The 14,358-nt window shown below is 37.6% G+C and overlaps 1 protein-coding gene across 5 annotated transcripts in view; it reads left to right on the top strand.

The window, feature by feature from the left end:
• The window catches only part of TBC1D2B (TBC1 domain family member 2B), a 38,428-nt gene that overhangs the window by 10,378 nt on the left and 13,692 nt on the right, over positions 1-14,358 (top strand). For all 5 annotated transcript variants that reach the window (XR_012043938.1, XR_012043937.1, XR_012043936.1 and 2 more), the window contains exons 3-8: positions 2,443-2,608; positions 7,691-7,848; positions 8,855-9,081; positions 11,151-11,543; positions 12,934-13,044; positions 14,066-14,259. Coding sequence is in view for 2 of the 5 variants with exons in the window: in XM_072871205.1 (XP_072727306.1) it covers positions 2,443-2,608; positions 7,691-7,848; positions 8,855-9,081; positions 11,151-11,543; positions 12,934-13,044; positions 14,066-14,259 (1,249 nt within the window). In the remaining 3 variants the exon portion in view is untranslated. The remainder of the gene's footprint in view (positions 1-2,442; positions 2,609-7,690; positions 7,849-8,854; positions 9,082-11,150; positions 11,544-12,933; positions 13,045-14,065; positions 14,260-14,358) is intronic.

Raw genomic sequence — 14,358 nt, 5'->3', positions numbered from 1 at the left:
AGCTGCCTTACTACTGCAGAAGTCAAGGAAATTATTTATTCTTATAGGATATGTTGGTTTTGGGGGTATTTTCTTTTTTTTTTTAATTGATTGAATGTTAATGTAGTTTTTATAACTTCAGTTCTTAGTTATGCTATTTCTCAACTCTTGATTTGCATTAATAAGAAATGGTATGTCATTTATTTATAAGATTGCTATGCTTTGAAATAAGTTTAAAAACAAGATTCTTTTTTTTTTTTGGTGGTGGTGATTGTATTAGCAACCTCATTACATTGTTGTACTGTATCTGCTGCGTAGTCCATACCTCTAACCAGTCAGCTGGCTGGTGTAAGCAAGGGATCATGTACAATGAGCACCCTCAGAAGTCAGAGAAGATTCAGCCAGACTGATTAGCATGTCTGCTAGAGGAAATGCATTTATTAGAAATTGAGCTCTTGAGCAATTCATTTACCTGGACTACACTATAAAGAGATTTTGTAGTCTTGTCAAGTCATACAGGTGGCAGATGAAACAAGCTGTAAGTATGAAAGCAGAGTGTTAGTATTCCAGCCCGGTTTTGAGTACCTATAATCTTTCGGTGGGGGGGGGGGTTTGTTTGTTTTTTTTGGTGGTTTTTTTTTTTTGGGGACACACACACACACACACACAGACAGACAGGATGGTGGTGGTTGTTTGTTTGGATTTTTTTTTTTAGTTGAAACCTATTGTATTATCTTTCCCTTTTAGTAGACAGTGAATATGATCAAAAGTTAGTTTTATCTAACTTATATTAGCTGGATTTTGTTCAGCTCCAACAGCCAAGATCCAAAAGAATTTGGAATTTAGTTTGGCTGATAAGGCACTGAAGAAGTTTCTATCAGCACTGTTCATAAAATAGGTCAAGGCAGTGTAATTTGTACCTGTATTTGAAAGATGATACGATATACTTCTGTTTCAGATACCATTTTTCAAGGGTTTGAGAGATTTGTAGTGTCAATGATCTTTTATATTTGGTATTCTTTATCACAAAATGTTCTGTCTTTCTACTTCTAATCTTCAGTATGGGCTAAATAAAAGTAACCATCTGCTGAGTAATTGGAGGGTACAGCTTGCTTAAAGATGGTCTTGCTGCTAGTGCCAAATAATCATCAGAACAAAGACTGAAAGGCTCACCAGCGATAAAACAGGGTATCGTGATTTCCCAGGGTTTTTCCCTTCCTGCAGAGAATCATTTAAGTCTGCAGCCCATCCAGTGTGTTACTTTCTAATATAACTGCTGAACTGTGTTCTCAAAAATTTTTAATCCACTTCAGTACTTTGTGAATGATATGGAGAAGAGTCTGAAAATTACATTTGAGCTTGTTTAACTCACCTGTTCAGAGGGTTTATAGAAGGCCATAAACCACTTTATGCTTCTCTATAATACTTTTGCTATTCATAGTATATTCCATACTCTGCATTTCCTATTCCCTCTGCCTGCTGGAGGAGAGGCAAGGGACAAAGCAAGCTATCCAGGATGATGGAAACACTGAGGTAACATATATACTACAGATTCTACAGTACGTGTTGGACAGCGTGGTATGTTGGAGACCTGGCTAGCTCTGTTGGATAAGCTTGGATACTCTGGACTTTATTAGCTCTGGCTTAGGGCTAGTGCCAGTTCTTGGCTGGTTCCTGTAGAGCATGAGTTTGCTGACATGTGTGCAGTGCTGGGCCTGAGCTGCATGTCTGCATGGCCTTGTGCCTGATCTCTAGATTTGCTGAAGTGCACAAGAAAGTTTGGCTCGATGAATTTAGGTATAGCTGCATTCAGCTTAACCAGAGCTAATAAATCCTCACTGATCAAATAGGTTTCTGATGTCTCTGCAGTGTCCATGCTAATGTTCTTGGCTCTGGGAATGCCCAGGCTGGATTTGCACAGAGCTGGCTCAAGTCCGTAAAGCTCATTGACTTGCAGCAGCAGTGGCACTTTTAGGATGAATAGCTTTTTGGGATGAAGCACACCCTGAAAGGTGTGTCACAGTATTTTTATGACGCTGTTCCTGACTTAGGAGTTCTGATAGACCTGAGCTTGTTTTACAGGGGGGTTTTGTGGATTAATAAAACTAATCCATCTTAATTTTTATGGCTTTATAGCTGCTTAAGCTAGATGAATCAATATTGACTAATGGAGATGGTAAATCACTCATGAAATAATGCTTCAATAACGAGTCCTGTTATCAGAAGTATGGGGCTGCAGTGAGAGCTCACCGAGGAAAACACTTGACTATTTTTAAAGTTCATTTGAACAGAGTGTTTTATGAAGTTATGTTGCAATTTAAAATAAAACCCTAACTACATTACTAACAGGCTTAGTAGTATATGACTCTATATAGCCACTATTCTTTTACTTAACTGAAAGTTTTGCCTATTTTTCTTTTTCTCTCCTTCTCTCTCTTTTCTTTTCTTTTTTTTTTTAAATAGATTTGAGTATCCTAAGTCAAAATGCTTCAGCAGAGAGAGCTAGAAATATTCTAGCTGTGGAGACTTCTCCTACAGACCTTGTGGGGGAACAAGCAGCTTCCCAACCTGCACCAGTCCAATCAAGTGCCATCAATTTCTCACTTAAACAATGGAGTACTGAAATCAAGTAAGTTGGGGACGTGGGAGAAAGAGTTATCATGAGATTGATAGTTGCTGGCAGAGACTATTTCCTACTGAAAGGGGTATGTGTGTGGTAGGTGGAGCTTTTTAGAAGAACTGGGCGTGATGGGGTGGATCAGTATATTGACTGTGTCTCTTCAAGTAAACTGTTTCTTTATTATACTTACTTGTTTGAAGGGCATAGCTGAACATCATTGTGTAGCATTACTGATACCTGAAAGGGAGAATCAAGTCCTGTAAAGCACTTCTAGTGGTGGCTTTGCTCTCTGAACCCAAGCAGGGAGCTGGGAGTTGTATTCTCAGGTAGTAGTACTGCTTTTTATCCTTCATTGTGTAATGGAGCTGCTAATTGCTAGCATTGTAGTAGTCATAGTATTTAGTGCTAATGAAGTATTTTTAGTGATGAAAACCAAACCAATATAAAAAATTCTTCTTAATTTTTGTCTTAAAAAAATAAAAGCACATGGCACAGATTTGAAATCAATGTAGTTCTGAATTCCTGAGCAAAAATGTGGCAGACCCCTTCTGAACAACAGCAAAACCACATCTTATCCCCTCACTCTTAATGAGTTTACTCTTTAGCATTAATTGCTTTAACGAAAGCAGTCCTACTCGTTTTCAGCTCTCCTGTTACAGTTTCTTTCTAAATGTTTTTACACTTTGCTCTGCCCACATAGATGGATCTTCCGCTTCTACTCAAAGAATATTACAGTGCTATTACGGAGCAGTTCACAAAGCAGAGCTGTAGCTTTGGTTAACTAGACCACATCCCTCTTGAGCTGCGAGTAAAATGTTGTTCGGTTTCATCAGCAGGGCCGAGTTAAACAGATTCCTTTTAAAGCTTTCCTGTTAAGCACAGAGATCTGAGAGGTTACAAAGTGTTGTTAGTTTGGGGGTTTTTTTGGTTGTGTGTTGGTTTTGGTGTTTTTTTTAAGACTACTGTGTAGACCACCATTTAAGTTCTAGAAAAGCTGGTTTATGGCTGGATTAAGAAATATGTAAATCCTGTTACTACATGTCCTGTTTAAACCGGTAGTCTTGTTTGGTTTCTTGGGTTTGCACAGCCGCTTTCCTTCGGTAGAACTTAAGTTTGGTCATAATAGAAGGAAAATAACATGAAACAATTTCTGTTAGGTGAATTCCTGTATACTTGAAATGAGTGTTTCTGGCTTTTAAAAACTTTTTTTATTTATTTATTTTTTCCCCTGAATTGCAGATGATATGCTTTGGGGAAGTGTAGCTAGAAGGGCAGTGTCAGGGTAAGCTGCTCAGTGTTTCGTGGTTGGTGTGTGTTAATGATTCCTTGTAACTGAGTAGAAAGGCAACAGTGGAGGTGTGGGTTGGGAAACCCTTTTAGTTGGAAGGAAATGTTTCTGGTGGCAGTTGCCGAGCAGATACTGTATACTGTAGCACGGTATTCAAGAGTTGGCCTTTCGCTGTATAGCTGTGATCCTAATGGCTTGGAGTCCTTGCAGGTCTCTGAGAGTAAACATGTAAGAAAATTTCACACTGTGAAGCTCTTTAAGGCTGAATGCTGCCCTCCCCATTCCACTTTTTCTGGAGATATTCAGCTGCAGTGGTTCATCTGTCTGAAAATGTTCCTGGGAAAATAACATTTATTGTATTGTATTGTAACATAATTTTTTTAAATTCTGTGGGGTTTTTTTATATGGAGTGCTCTAGTGCCCCCACGTGCTCTAAATTTTAAAGCAGGCATTCTTCCCTACAAGCTGATACCAGTGGTAAATGGCGGCGGCGTCAGGATTGCTTGTTATGCTCAAATATCCTCTTCTGAGCTTTTGAAAAGTAATTTTGCAGAGGATTTACTGAGGCAGCAGCTAAAATCTGAAGTGTGTGTGATGTGGACAGTTGTGCACTACCTCTGGCCATGTATTCTATCATTGGGATAAAAGTCTGACAACCTCATCAGAAGCTATTTAGCTGCGTGGTAATATGCTAGAACCTCTGACAAATTTATTTACATTAGCATAAGCCTTGCAGTGACATGTCTTAAAAGCTATGGACTAGTGTTACCTCTGCCTGTTTTGAGCTAGCAGGTCATGAGCACTTAAGTTCCTGTATCTAGTAAGATAAATTTGCTCTGAGACTTGAGCCTGTAGCAGTTTTCACAAGAAAGGTGAATTTTCTTCAGCACAGGTTTGGTTAGGGACAAATGGATTTTCCTTCTAATTTTCCTTCTCAGCTGCTTCAGAGAGGGGTAGGGCATATATAATCTTAATTTGGATTTATTTTGCCTAAGTATTAAGGATGATCATTATTACATGCTTCCACTCCCCATATCTTTTGTTCATTCAATCCTGCAATGAATGATGCCCGTTAATAAGCAAAACTATTCAGTAATGGTGCAAGGGTCCTTCAGATGACAGCCTTTCTCATTACACAGCTTTGGTTTACGCTCAGACCGTTTTGAATGGAACTCCTGTGAAAAAGCATTAAGTGGTTGTGTAAGTCTTGTATTTTAACATGTGCAATCTCATTTGTCACTTCTTGATTGACAAGTGATCTTTTACTGGGCTGAACAGCATTCTTTGTGTATGACAAGAAGGTCTGGTTAATTGTATTGGACCTCTGTGTGGAATCAGGACAAGATTGTTAATATTTTCATAACAGTGAATGATAATTATTAATCTTGGAAAGTTAAAATGACATAGTAGTGTGACTATAAATGCTGGTGGCAAAAAAAAAGTCCCACTAAAATGTTAGAAACTCTATTATAGTAAATATATGCAAATAGCAGTACTGTTGTGGTTTATTGTTTTCCTCCCTTCTCCGCAATTCTATGCAATTTGGGGCAGGGGTGGGATCTGATCACCTTTAGAATATGTGTGCACTATCCAATATTTTATTGCATTGTGACAAGTTTTAACCCCAATATTAGAGGATGTATCAAGGTGTTTCTAAAATTTCAGAGAGTTTTCTCTGCATTGCTGGGAGCATGTATTTGTTAAGAACTTAATAGATATCTTAATCAAAGACTTATCCTTCCTACAGAACACATGTATGATGCGTTTGACAGAGAAGTTATTGCTAGAATAACTGCATTTGCATCCTAAGTAGCAGTGGTGAAATAATAATTGGAAAAAAGTGAAGAATATTTCTCGGAGTTAAGCTACATGTATATTTACAGTAACAAGTTGAAACATGCTTTTCCACTTTTAAAAATCTATTTTCAAGTACTAATTGGCATATATAGACGTTTAGGCCTGAATTTTTTTCATCTTTATGCTGTCAGGTACTTGTATCTCTTATTTATGTGGAATATAGAGTTGGAAACATACTGAATTATAGTAACCTCAAGTTATATAATCATAAAATAAGACTTAAACCCAAAACATGTAAAAATGCAGAAGCATTAGATCATATGATCAGGTCTTGCGTCGTGTCCAATTGTACTTGTCATACTGTGCTTAGGAAAATAAATATTGCTTTTTAAATTCGACTACCTACTTTTAATCTAATAGAAAGCAATGAAGCAGTGCTACTTCAGTGCCCTTAACAATCCTGTGCAAAAGCTTTACAAAATTCAGCATCAGCTATGATTGTTCATGGGCCTAACAGCAGTTTTTGAAGAAGATTTTCTAGAACTCATTTGAGTTCTTGTTCCTTGTGACTTTTCAAGCTTTAAAAGGTGGTGTTCAGACAGGCTTCAAATACTGAAGCTGACCAAGAGCAGAACAGGCAGTTGTGGAGTTGCATGGTAAGAGATCAGCCACTATTCAGAGAATAGCTATAGAGATGCCAGGTGACACATTAATTTTGTGTGCCCTAGGAAATATGTCAATCATCACTCAATTTGATCTATTTAATTTGAACGGAAGGTCTGAACAATGAAATGAGGTTTCTTGCCCCCAACAGAAATTGTGATTCTTTCTGGAAGATTAAATGTGTAGTAAAATTCAGTCTTTGTCAAGTTTGTAAATCGATTGTTGAAATAGTTTTATTAATAACCTTTAGGACTATTTTTACATTGTACGTGATTATTAATCAGTTCACCAGACTATAGGAATTTTGCTTTACATAATGATTAGCCTAGAGTTCACTTTGAGATGTTAAATCTCTTGTGAAGCTGAAAGACTGGGTTGAATCATCAGATGATCTTGAAGGTGTAATATGGGTTACTTTCTGCTTAAGGTTTGAAGAGTAAGAAGAGAGAATGTGGCTGACTGAGTGAAAGCATCTTTGTGGGCCTCCATCTTACACAGACCATGTAGAAAATACTGAGATACTAAATATATTTCCAACTTTATACCTAAAATATTAAACTGGCTCATATGGATTGATGTAGAATCTCCTCTCTAGTTGAACAAAGACTTTACAATACTGACCTACGTTAATACTTGTGGACATAAGTATGGACTTAAACATTTCTGATTGCATGATGGTTGTGGGGGAAGCTGGGTAGGGTAATCTCATCCTGCTCGTGAAATGTATTGTTCTTCTATAGAATTATCTGGCTGGAATTTAGAGGTTGCCTCTGAAATGTTCTTGCAGATAACTGGCAACGTTCCACCTTAGGAAAGGAAAACTGCTAAGGAGTCTGTCATCAGCGATTCAGCTACAGCAGGTCTCCTGGATGATCCCAAGTTTGATGTTAATCCAGAATATGAAACTATAACATACATGTGTTTTGACTGCATGCTGTTCTGTTTAACGCTTGGCAGTTATCCTAAAATTCTAAGCTACAATAACTGATCAATAAAGAGATGCTGCTTCTAAATCTTGATTTTGTTTTGTTTTTTCCCCACTGCCAAAGCAAGGATAAAACAGAGGATGACACAAAAGACCGTAGTGGTCTCCTAGATATTAATATCCTGTTAAAGCAAAATAATTCTTCTGTTCTTGAAACATAGCACTGTTGATAGCAGGTGCTATTTAGTAGGATATGCTTTATTTTCTTTGAGCTTTTATTAGGTATTGGTTTTGTCTGTGTGTTAGCTTATTTTTAGTTTGCACTGTTTCAACTGCAGTGGTTGTCTTGAAAACCCCTTTATAAAAAGAATGCAAAATGGAGAAGTCTTTGTCACTTTTCCTGTTGTCTTTTTCACAGAAATTCAATGTCCTCTCTAAGAAAAGGAAATAACGAAAACCGCAAGAGTGTATTTTATACCACTGAAGAGTGGGAATTGCTGGATCCAACCCCAAAAGACTTGGAGGACTCGATGGCCCTGGAAGAAAAGAGGAAACACCTGGCAGAAGGAAGTAGAGGTAAAAGTGGGAGGAAGGAAGGGGAGCATATGCCTTACCTTCTTTAGTATGAAGTACTGTTATGTGTATCTCCAGGAAATAAGTGGAAGCTTATCTTCTCTTCACAAACCACATCCAGAGTTCTCTAAGTTCTTTTAAAAAACCTACTTCCTTATGATGTGTTTGGAGTCCCCTGCCATTCTGATACAATAGAATGTATGAATCCTTGTTATCCACTGTTTCAGGTCCCCTGAGCATGTTACCATCTCTAGTTTTGTCACTTGAGTTGCAAAGTTACAGGATAAAGGGAAATGTTGAGGCTTTTGATGACTCAGTTGAGTGTCACCCATTGAAGCAGAATTGCCTTTAGACTCTAAAGTATGTGTGTACATGTTATATTGGCTTGCTTCTGAAATGGGGGGAAAAAAAGTAGGGATGCATATGCCGTGATCTGTGCATTGTAACTGGTTCTCACATTTGCCCAGTGCCTGGAATAACCTTGTGAAAACATTTTTACAGCTCCTTAAGAGTACTTTAGCTGATGTCCAAGTGATTTAATCTGTTAGAAAACATCTTTCTCTCTAAGAATACTCCTGTGGTTATATAAATGGAAGTTAAACCTTACACTGAATGCCTCTTAAAAGAAGAGTAGGCTGTGATATCAGTGATGTTTTTGCTCTGATCACTTCTGAGCTGTTAATTATTTGAAGCAAAGTTTACTTTGACGTAGTTAGGGGTACCTTTTATTTTCTGTAATGAATTGTAAAGTTCTCTTCATGTCTTTATTTCACAAGTATTAATTTGAGCTAAATCTCTTATCTGGAAGGGGAGACAACTTTGAGCTATATACTTTTCCCACCAAAGGAAGTGACTTGGAAAATGAGGCCTGTCTAACACTGTTGAATTGAGCTGTTTAAATGCTGCTTAGAGGCTAATTTTAATGACCATATTTTTAAAAAGGAAATCTGAATGCTTTGAAACACCTTTTTACTAAGTGAACTGAACTAGAAGAAATTGTTTTATGTAGGACTGACTGGTTCAGCTTTTCCATTTGATTTTGGCCGCATTCCACACAAAACAAGGCGCCCGTTAAAAGACATGATTGGATCAAGCAAAAACCGCAACAGCAGTGACTCTTCTCCAACGGAGTGGTATTCTGGTAATGGCAACAAACTAGTCTCTGAACTGCAACTGAAGTATCAAAGCCAGCAAGAAGAGTTGGAAAAGCTAAAGAAAGATCTTTTGAGCCAAAAGGTAATTAAGCTTTCAGGCAAAGTGCACAAAAGCAAACGGATGTGGAAGGTGATTGTGAGTTTACCCTTTATGGCCATCTAACTGCATTAAGAGCTGGTTGTTTGTTATAAAATAATGGTGCTAAATGAACCTTTGTTTACAAAAAGTCTTGAAATAAGAAGGACCAAGTTTTACATCTGTTGAAGATTAGATCCCTGAACAAAATTTTTCATTTGCACCGTGTTCATGAACTTGGTGCGTATATCTTTCTTATTATCTGGAGCTAGCTTTCTCAGTGGCTGCCAGGATCCTGGCAGATAATCACAACTGCTTTCACCATTAGTACATGTAATTCCTGAGGAAATTCTCCTTTCAAGTCCTTTTTTGTTTAGTTTGGTTTTTGTTTCTTTTAATTCTGAAGGAGAGGGTGGGGAATGGGGACTGACTTCTCTTTCTCTCTCTCTCTTTCTCTCTCTCTCTCATTAACTGCATCATCACAAACAGTTTTGTAAATGATAGGCCTAACCATAAATCTATGTAGGGAGTACTGCCCTCATACAGTGTTCTTGCTTGTGTGTCCTTATAACTCAGATTTAATAAATACCTTGGTATTCTCTAAAAGAATTTCTCAAAATCAGTGGCTCATTCTAGGTATATCTTTATGATTTACAAGTCTTTGTAAACTTCCAGATACATTAGTGAACATTCAAGTTCTCAGGAATTCCATAAAACTAACTCCTATTTCTGTCCTTGTATTCTTAATTAGTGTCAGAAAACTATTTAAAAAAATCCCAGTTTCATTAGTAAGTACTGTAAATGCTTCTAGGGTTGACCTTCCCTTCCCACAGTTCCACAGTGTTAAACCATTAACCAAACATGGGAAACAGCAAAGGTAATAATCCAGATTAGTGAGACTTGTAAGTGAGCAGTCTGCTGTTCTTGCTTTCTTGGTGTTTATTGTTGATCTGGACTATCTTCTTGTGTGTGGTTTTTGGTTTTATTTTTTTTCTTTTTTGTTTTTGTGTTTTGGATTTTTTGGTTGGTTGTGTTTTGTTGGTTTTTTTGGGTTTTGTTTGTTGGGGTTTTTTGGCTTTTGTGTGTGTTTTTTGTTTTTTTTTTTTTTTTACAGCTTAGCTTTCAGAGAGCTTCTGGTAGTAGCTAAGGCAAACTCTTCCTTTTACAGTATTTCTTTTCTTTTAAATTTCACTTTGACTTATTTGCATGTAACAGCCTTCACTTCTTGAATTCCAGCAAGGAATCAAGTGGGGTTTTACTTTCAGTGTAACTGTCTTAAAAATCAGCTTCTCTTATGCGTGTATACCCATGATTCCCCAAGCAAAACACATACATCTTTCATGCAAGTGAGTAAGTGTTGTAATTGTCCGGGATCTGTGCAATCCCATGAGCAAAGATACTTGTCCTTTTTTAGTGTGAGGGAATAGAAGATGAAAGTGGTAGAATTGTTAGATTGATGTGTTTTCAAAAAAAGTTCTAGTTTAGAGTGTTTGATGCTGCCTTTTTTGTGGCAAGTCAGTTAATTACTTGACTGATTCTGTGGCAAGATTTTCTAAACAGCCCTCCAAAGCCTTCCTTTTCAGCAAAGCAGCATGTATTTTTTCTTTTATTTTCTCTGCATCTATTGGAAGAGAGCAATTAGTTATCCTTCCCTTTTCCATTCTGTAATGTTTACCTCTTAATTTTTTTGGCTTAAGGTCTCTTCCTATTTATCTTCTTACAACAGGGCTTCTTACAAGTAAGCCTTTTTTAGCTTCCAAGTAACTGCTGGGCCACAGCTGTCAACTAGTCTTCCCAAACCTGTTGTGGCCTTTCTAGGCAGGATCCTTAGCTCAGTGAAAGATATTTAAGCCATCCGTATAGGCCAGTCATTGTAAATTGTTAGCCTGCTAGGAAATCATGTTATGTAAGTGTTCCCTTTTTTCCTTAAAACACCACCATGAAGTCTGCTATAAGCTGATGATTCAGATGCAAAACCCATTTGAAAGCTTTCTTTTGCTTCACATTAGATTTCTAAGTTATAAAACTTTGAAACTTAAAACTTCATTACAATCTTTCTTTTTTAAAATTCTCAGGAACTTGTGCGACTTCTGCAGCAAACAGTCCGGTCTTCCCAATATGATAAATATTTTGCAAGCCGTCTTTGTGAGGGGGTTCCCAAAGACAAATTAGAGCTGTTGCACCAAAAAGATGGCCAGATCTTGGGTCTCAACAACCAGCTTGAAAAGTTAAATCTGGAAAAAGATAGTCTCCAGCAGGAAGTAAAGAATCTGAAATGTAAAGTTGGAGAACTCAATGAGCGGCTGGGTATGTTGATGGAAACTATTCAAGCTAAAGATGAAGTGATCATGAAACTCTCTCGTCAACTCAGTGAATGTGAGGACAACACATCCTCTCAGAGTGGAGCAGTAAATTCTTCCATGGCCACCTGTACTAATAAGGAACTACAGGAACTGGACAGACTAAAAGTAAGAGCAGTGTCTCTGTCTTGGTGGTTAGGGGAATCTCTGCTCCCTATAAAAACTGCTTTCTAGTCTGCTATACTGTTTGAGGAGATCACTACAGCAGTTCTCCAAGATACTCATCAACTGAGGCTTTCTCTACTTGGAATCTACACTTTGAACTGTTATGTGGCAATCTAAACAGGACTTTTATACTTTGAGCTGGTCTGTACATCTATAGTACAGTGTCCCATACTTTCAGTAATTTAATCATTGGTGTGGAGGAGGAGTGATGTGAGAAGTAATCAGAGGAACAGGAAAAAGTAAGGGTAAGAGTAAAATACAAGTATGGAGGAAAACAACCAGAAAGCTTGCTTTTTTTTTCTTTTTCATTTTTTTAAATATCAAAGGTGAGGAAACAAAGAGCATGAGGAGTGGCAAAGGGGACCTCCAAGGAGGAGGAGTGTAAACCTGTTTTACTAATGCTGCTCCAGATGTTATCAATGCATTTTTTTTTTTCTCTAACCTACCTCAGTGAATGTGTCACAAGTTCATAATGAAGTTAATGAAGTACCCACTTTGCTCTAAACACGTTTTCTTGCCTTTGGATAAATGTTGTATTCCAAATTGATTAACATTCCAAGGGATTTGGAATACAAGTAATTTAAAATATGTATAAATGGTCATAATTTTCTTTCCTATATGTGAGCCTGTCAAGTTTTAGAAAATAAAATTGAAACTAGAAACCAATGGTCTTGGCAGAAAGCAGACCAAAGCTTGTAGATGCTGTGGAGTGTGGGAGTATTGTAATTGTTGGGAGGGTACCAACATTCCCTCATCTCACAACCTCAGGTTTCAGAGGTAATATTTGTAGCCTGGAGCTGAGTGGATTAAGCAAGGAAGCTTATTGCTAAGGATTTATATTTTTGTATGGAGGCAGACATCAAACTTTTACTTTAAACGTGGACTGGTGAGGGTGAGCAAAACCCAAGGGGCATTTGCCCCCACTTCTTGTATTGCATGGTATGTGTTTCTGGCTGATGAGCAGCACCATGACCTCTCTGGGGTGTTCAGCATGCACGTGCGTTTCTGTTCTCCCTGGTGGTGCAGCCTCACAGGGCTGGGCCTGCCTCGCGACAGCAAGCAGCAACCAGCTGCCTTCTGCTGGGACTGTAGCACTGGAAGGGATGCAAGTGAGGCACAGCACCACCCTGTACACCTCTGTGCTTATATTTGGCATGTGTGTTTGACTTAAGTGAAGACTAAAAATAATACTTGATTTGATCCTGCTATTTTTAATGATAAGTCCTATTAGTAGCTGCTTGTTCTGTATTCTAAGGTATACTTTCTCTGGTAGGCATTTGCTGTTTGTAAGATATTTTTTATTAAAAATCCAGTTTGTTTTTTTTATCAACAGGACAATCTTCAGGGTTATAAGACCCAGAATAAATTTTTAAATAAGGAGATTTTGGAACTTTCTGCTCTACGAAGAAATGCAGAAGCAAGAGAGAGAGAATGGCAGGCAAAGGTCAGACTAACACAGCATGTTCTCATTTTGGCAATGTCTAAAGCAGTTTTCAAAAATTCAGTTGTAAATCTACTCGGGGAACGTAACTGTGGAACAGAAATGGAATGACTTAAATGTATTAAATGTGATAGCTTAAATAATGTCCCCCCCCAACCCAGTCCTTACAGACTAATCTTTCTGAATGGATTCTTGAGAGAAGTAATTGACTTCAGAATAATGTTAACTAGTGGAGCTTTTTCATAACTTATGAACACAGGCATGTATATCTCTGAAAACATTGTTTCCTCAGAATTAAGGCTGTAATTTTCTTGAAGTATGAAAAAGACAGTATGTGTAAGGATTTGGTATGTCACTGACTAGAGCTTTCTCCTGAGCACGAAGGATGACTACAGTATGGTGAATGTAACTTTGGAAGTGTGTTTCTGTATACATGAATTTGAGTGTAGAGAAGTTGCAAGTAAATAATGAAGATTTCCATTGCCTGAGGCTAGAAAAACATGCACACATCTGTAGCTAAGGCAAGATACCTGTAGCTATGGTTTGGTAGGGTTTGCTTTTGGTTTTTTTTGGAAATGACGCACACAGTGGCCAGGTCTAAATGCTGTATTTTTGGCATAGAGGTGTGTATTTACAATTCCTACGTGCTATTACTGAACTTGTATCTTTAAAATTCCATTGAAGTTCTTGTGGCAATACATGCGGTAGAAGGACTCTGGTCTACTATTCTGCCTTAGAAGACTTTCTGTAAAAAACCACAAGTATCTGAGGTTTCTTTCCCAAGTACTTTATATACAGTTTTACAGTAGTGTAATAAAATGCATGTATAATTTTTATTTTCCACACATAAGGGTTGCTTTATGTTTTCTGGTACTACAAAAATGGGACAGTAAAGCTGACTGTTCTTTACTTACAGGTTTCTAAGCAACATAAACTAATAAAATAATATTGAATGAGATTTTTAAAGTATAGTACAAAGTAAATTTCTGAAGACTTATAATATTATATGTATTGTTTTCTGCAGTATACTAGCTTGGAAGCCAAACTCTGTCAGATAGAAAGTAAATACTTGATCTTGCTTCAAGAAATGAAAACTCCTGTTTGTTCTGAGGAGCAGAGTCCTGCTCGTGAGGTCATCACACAGCTACTGGAAGATGCCTTGAAAGCAGAAACTAGTGAACAACCGGAACAAGCGTTTTTCAAACCACACCTGGTCAGGTAATTTGGTCCTATTAAAATAAATATTTGTGTATCTTGGGCAGTTCTTGGCCCAGTTCTAACACTGGAAAACAGACAGTAGGGATATATTTGCAGGAT

Source organism: Ciconia boyciana, chromosome 8 (assembly GCF_034638445.1).
Source record: "Ciconia boyciana chromosome 8, ASM3463844v1, whole genome shotgun sequence".
NCBI lineage: Eukaryota > Metazoa > Chordata > Aves > Ciconiiformes > Ciconiidae > Ciconia > Ciconia boyciana.
The sequence above is the reverse complement of the archived record's forward strand: the minus strand, read 5'-3'. Positions and strand labels throughout refer to the sequence as shown.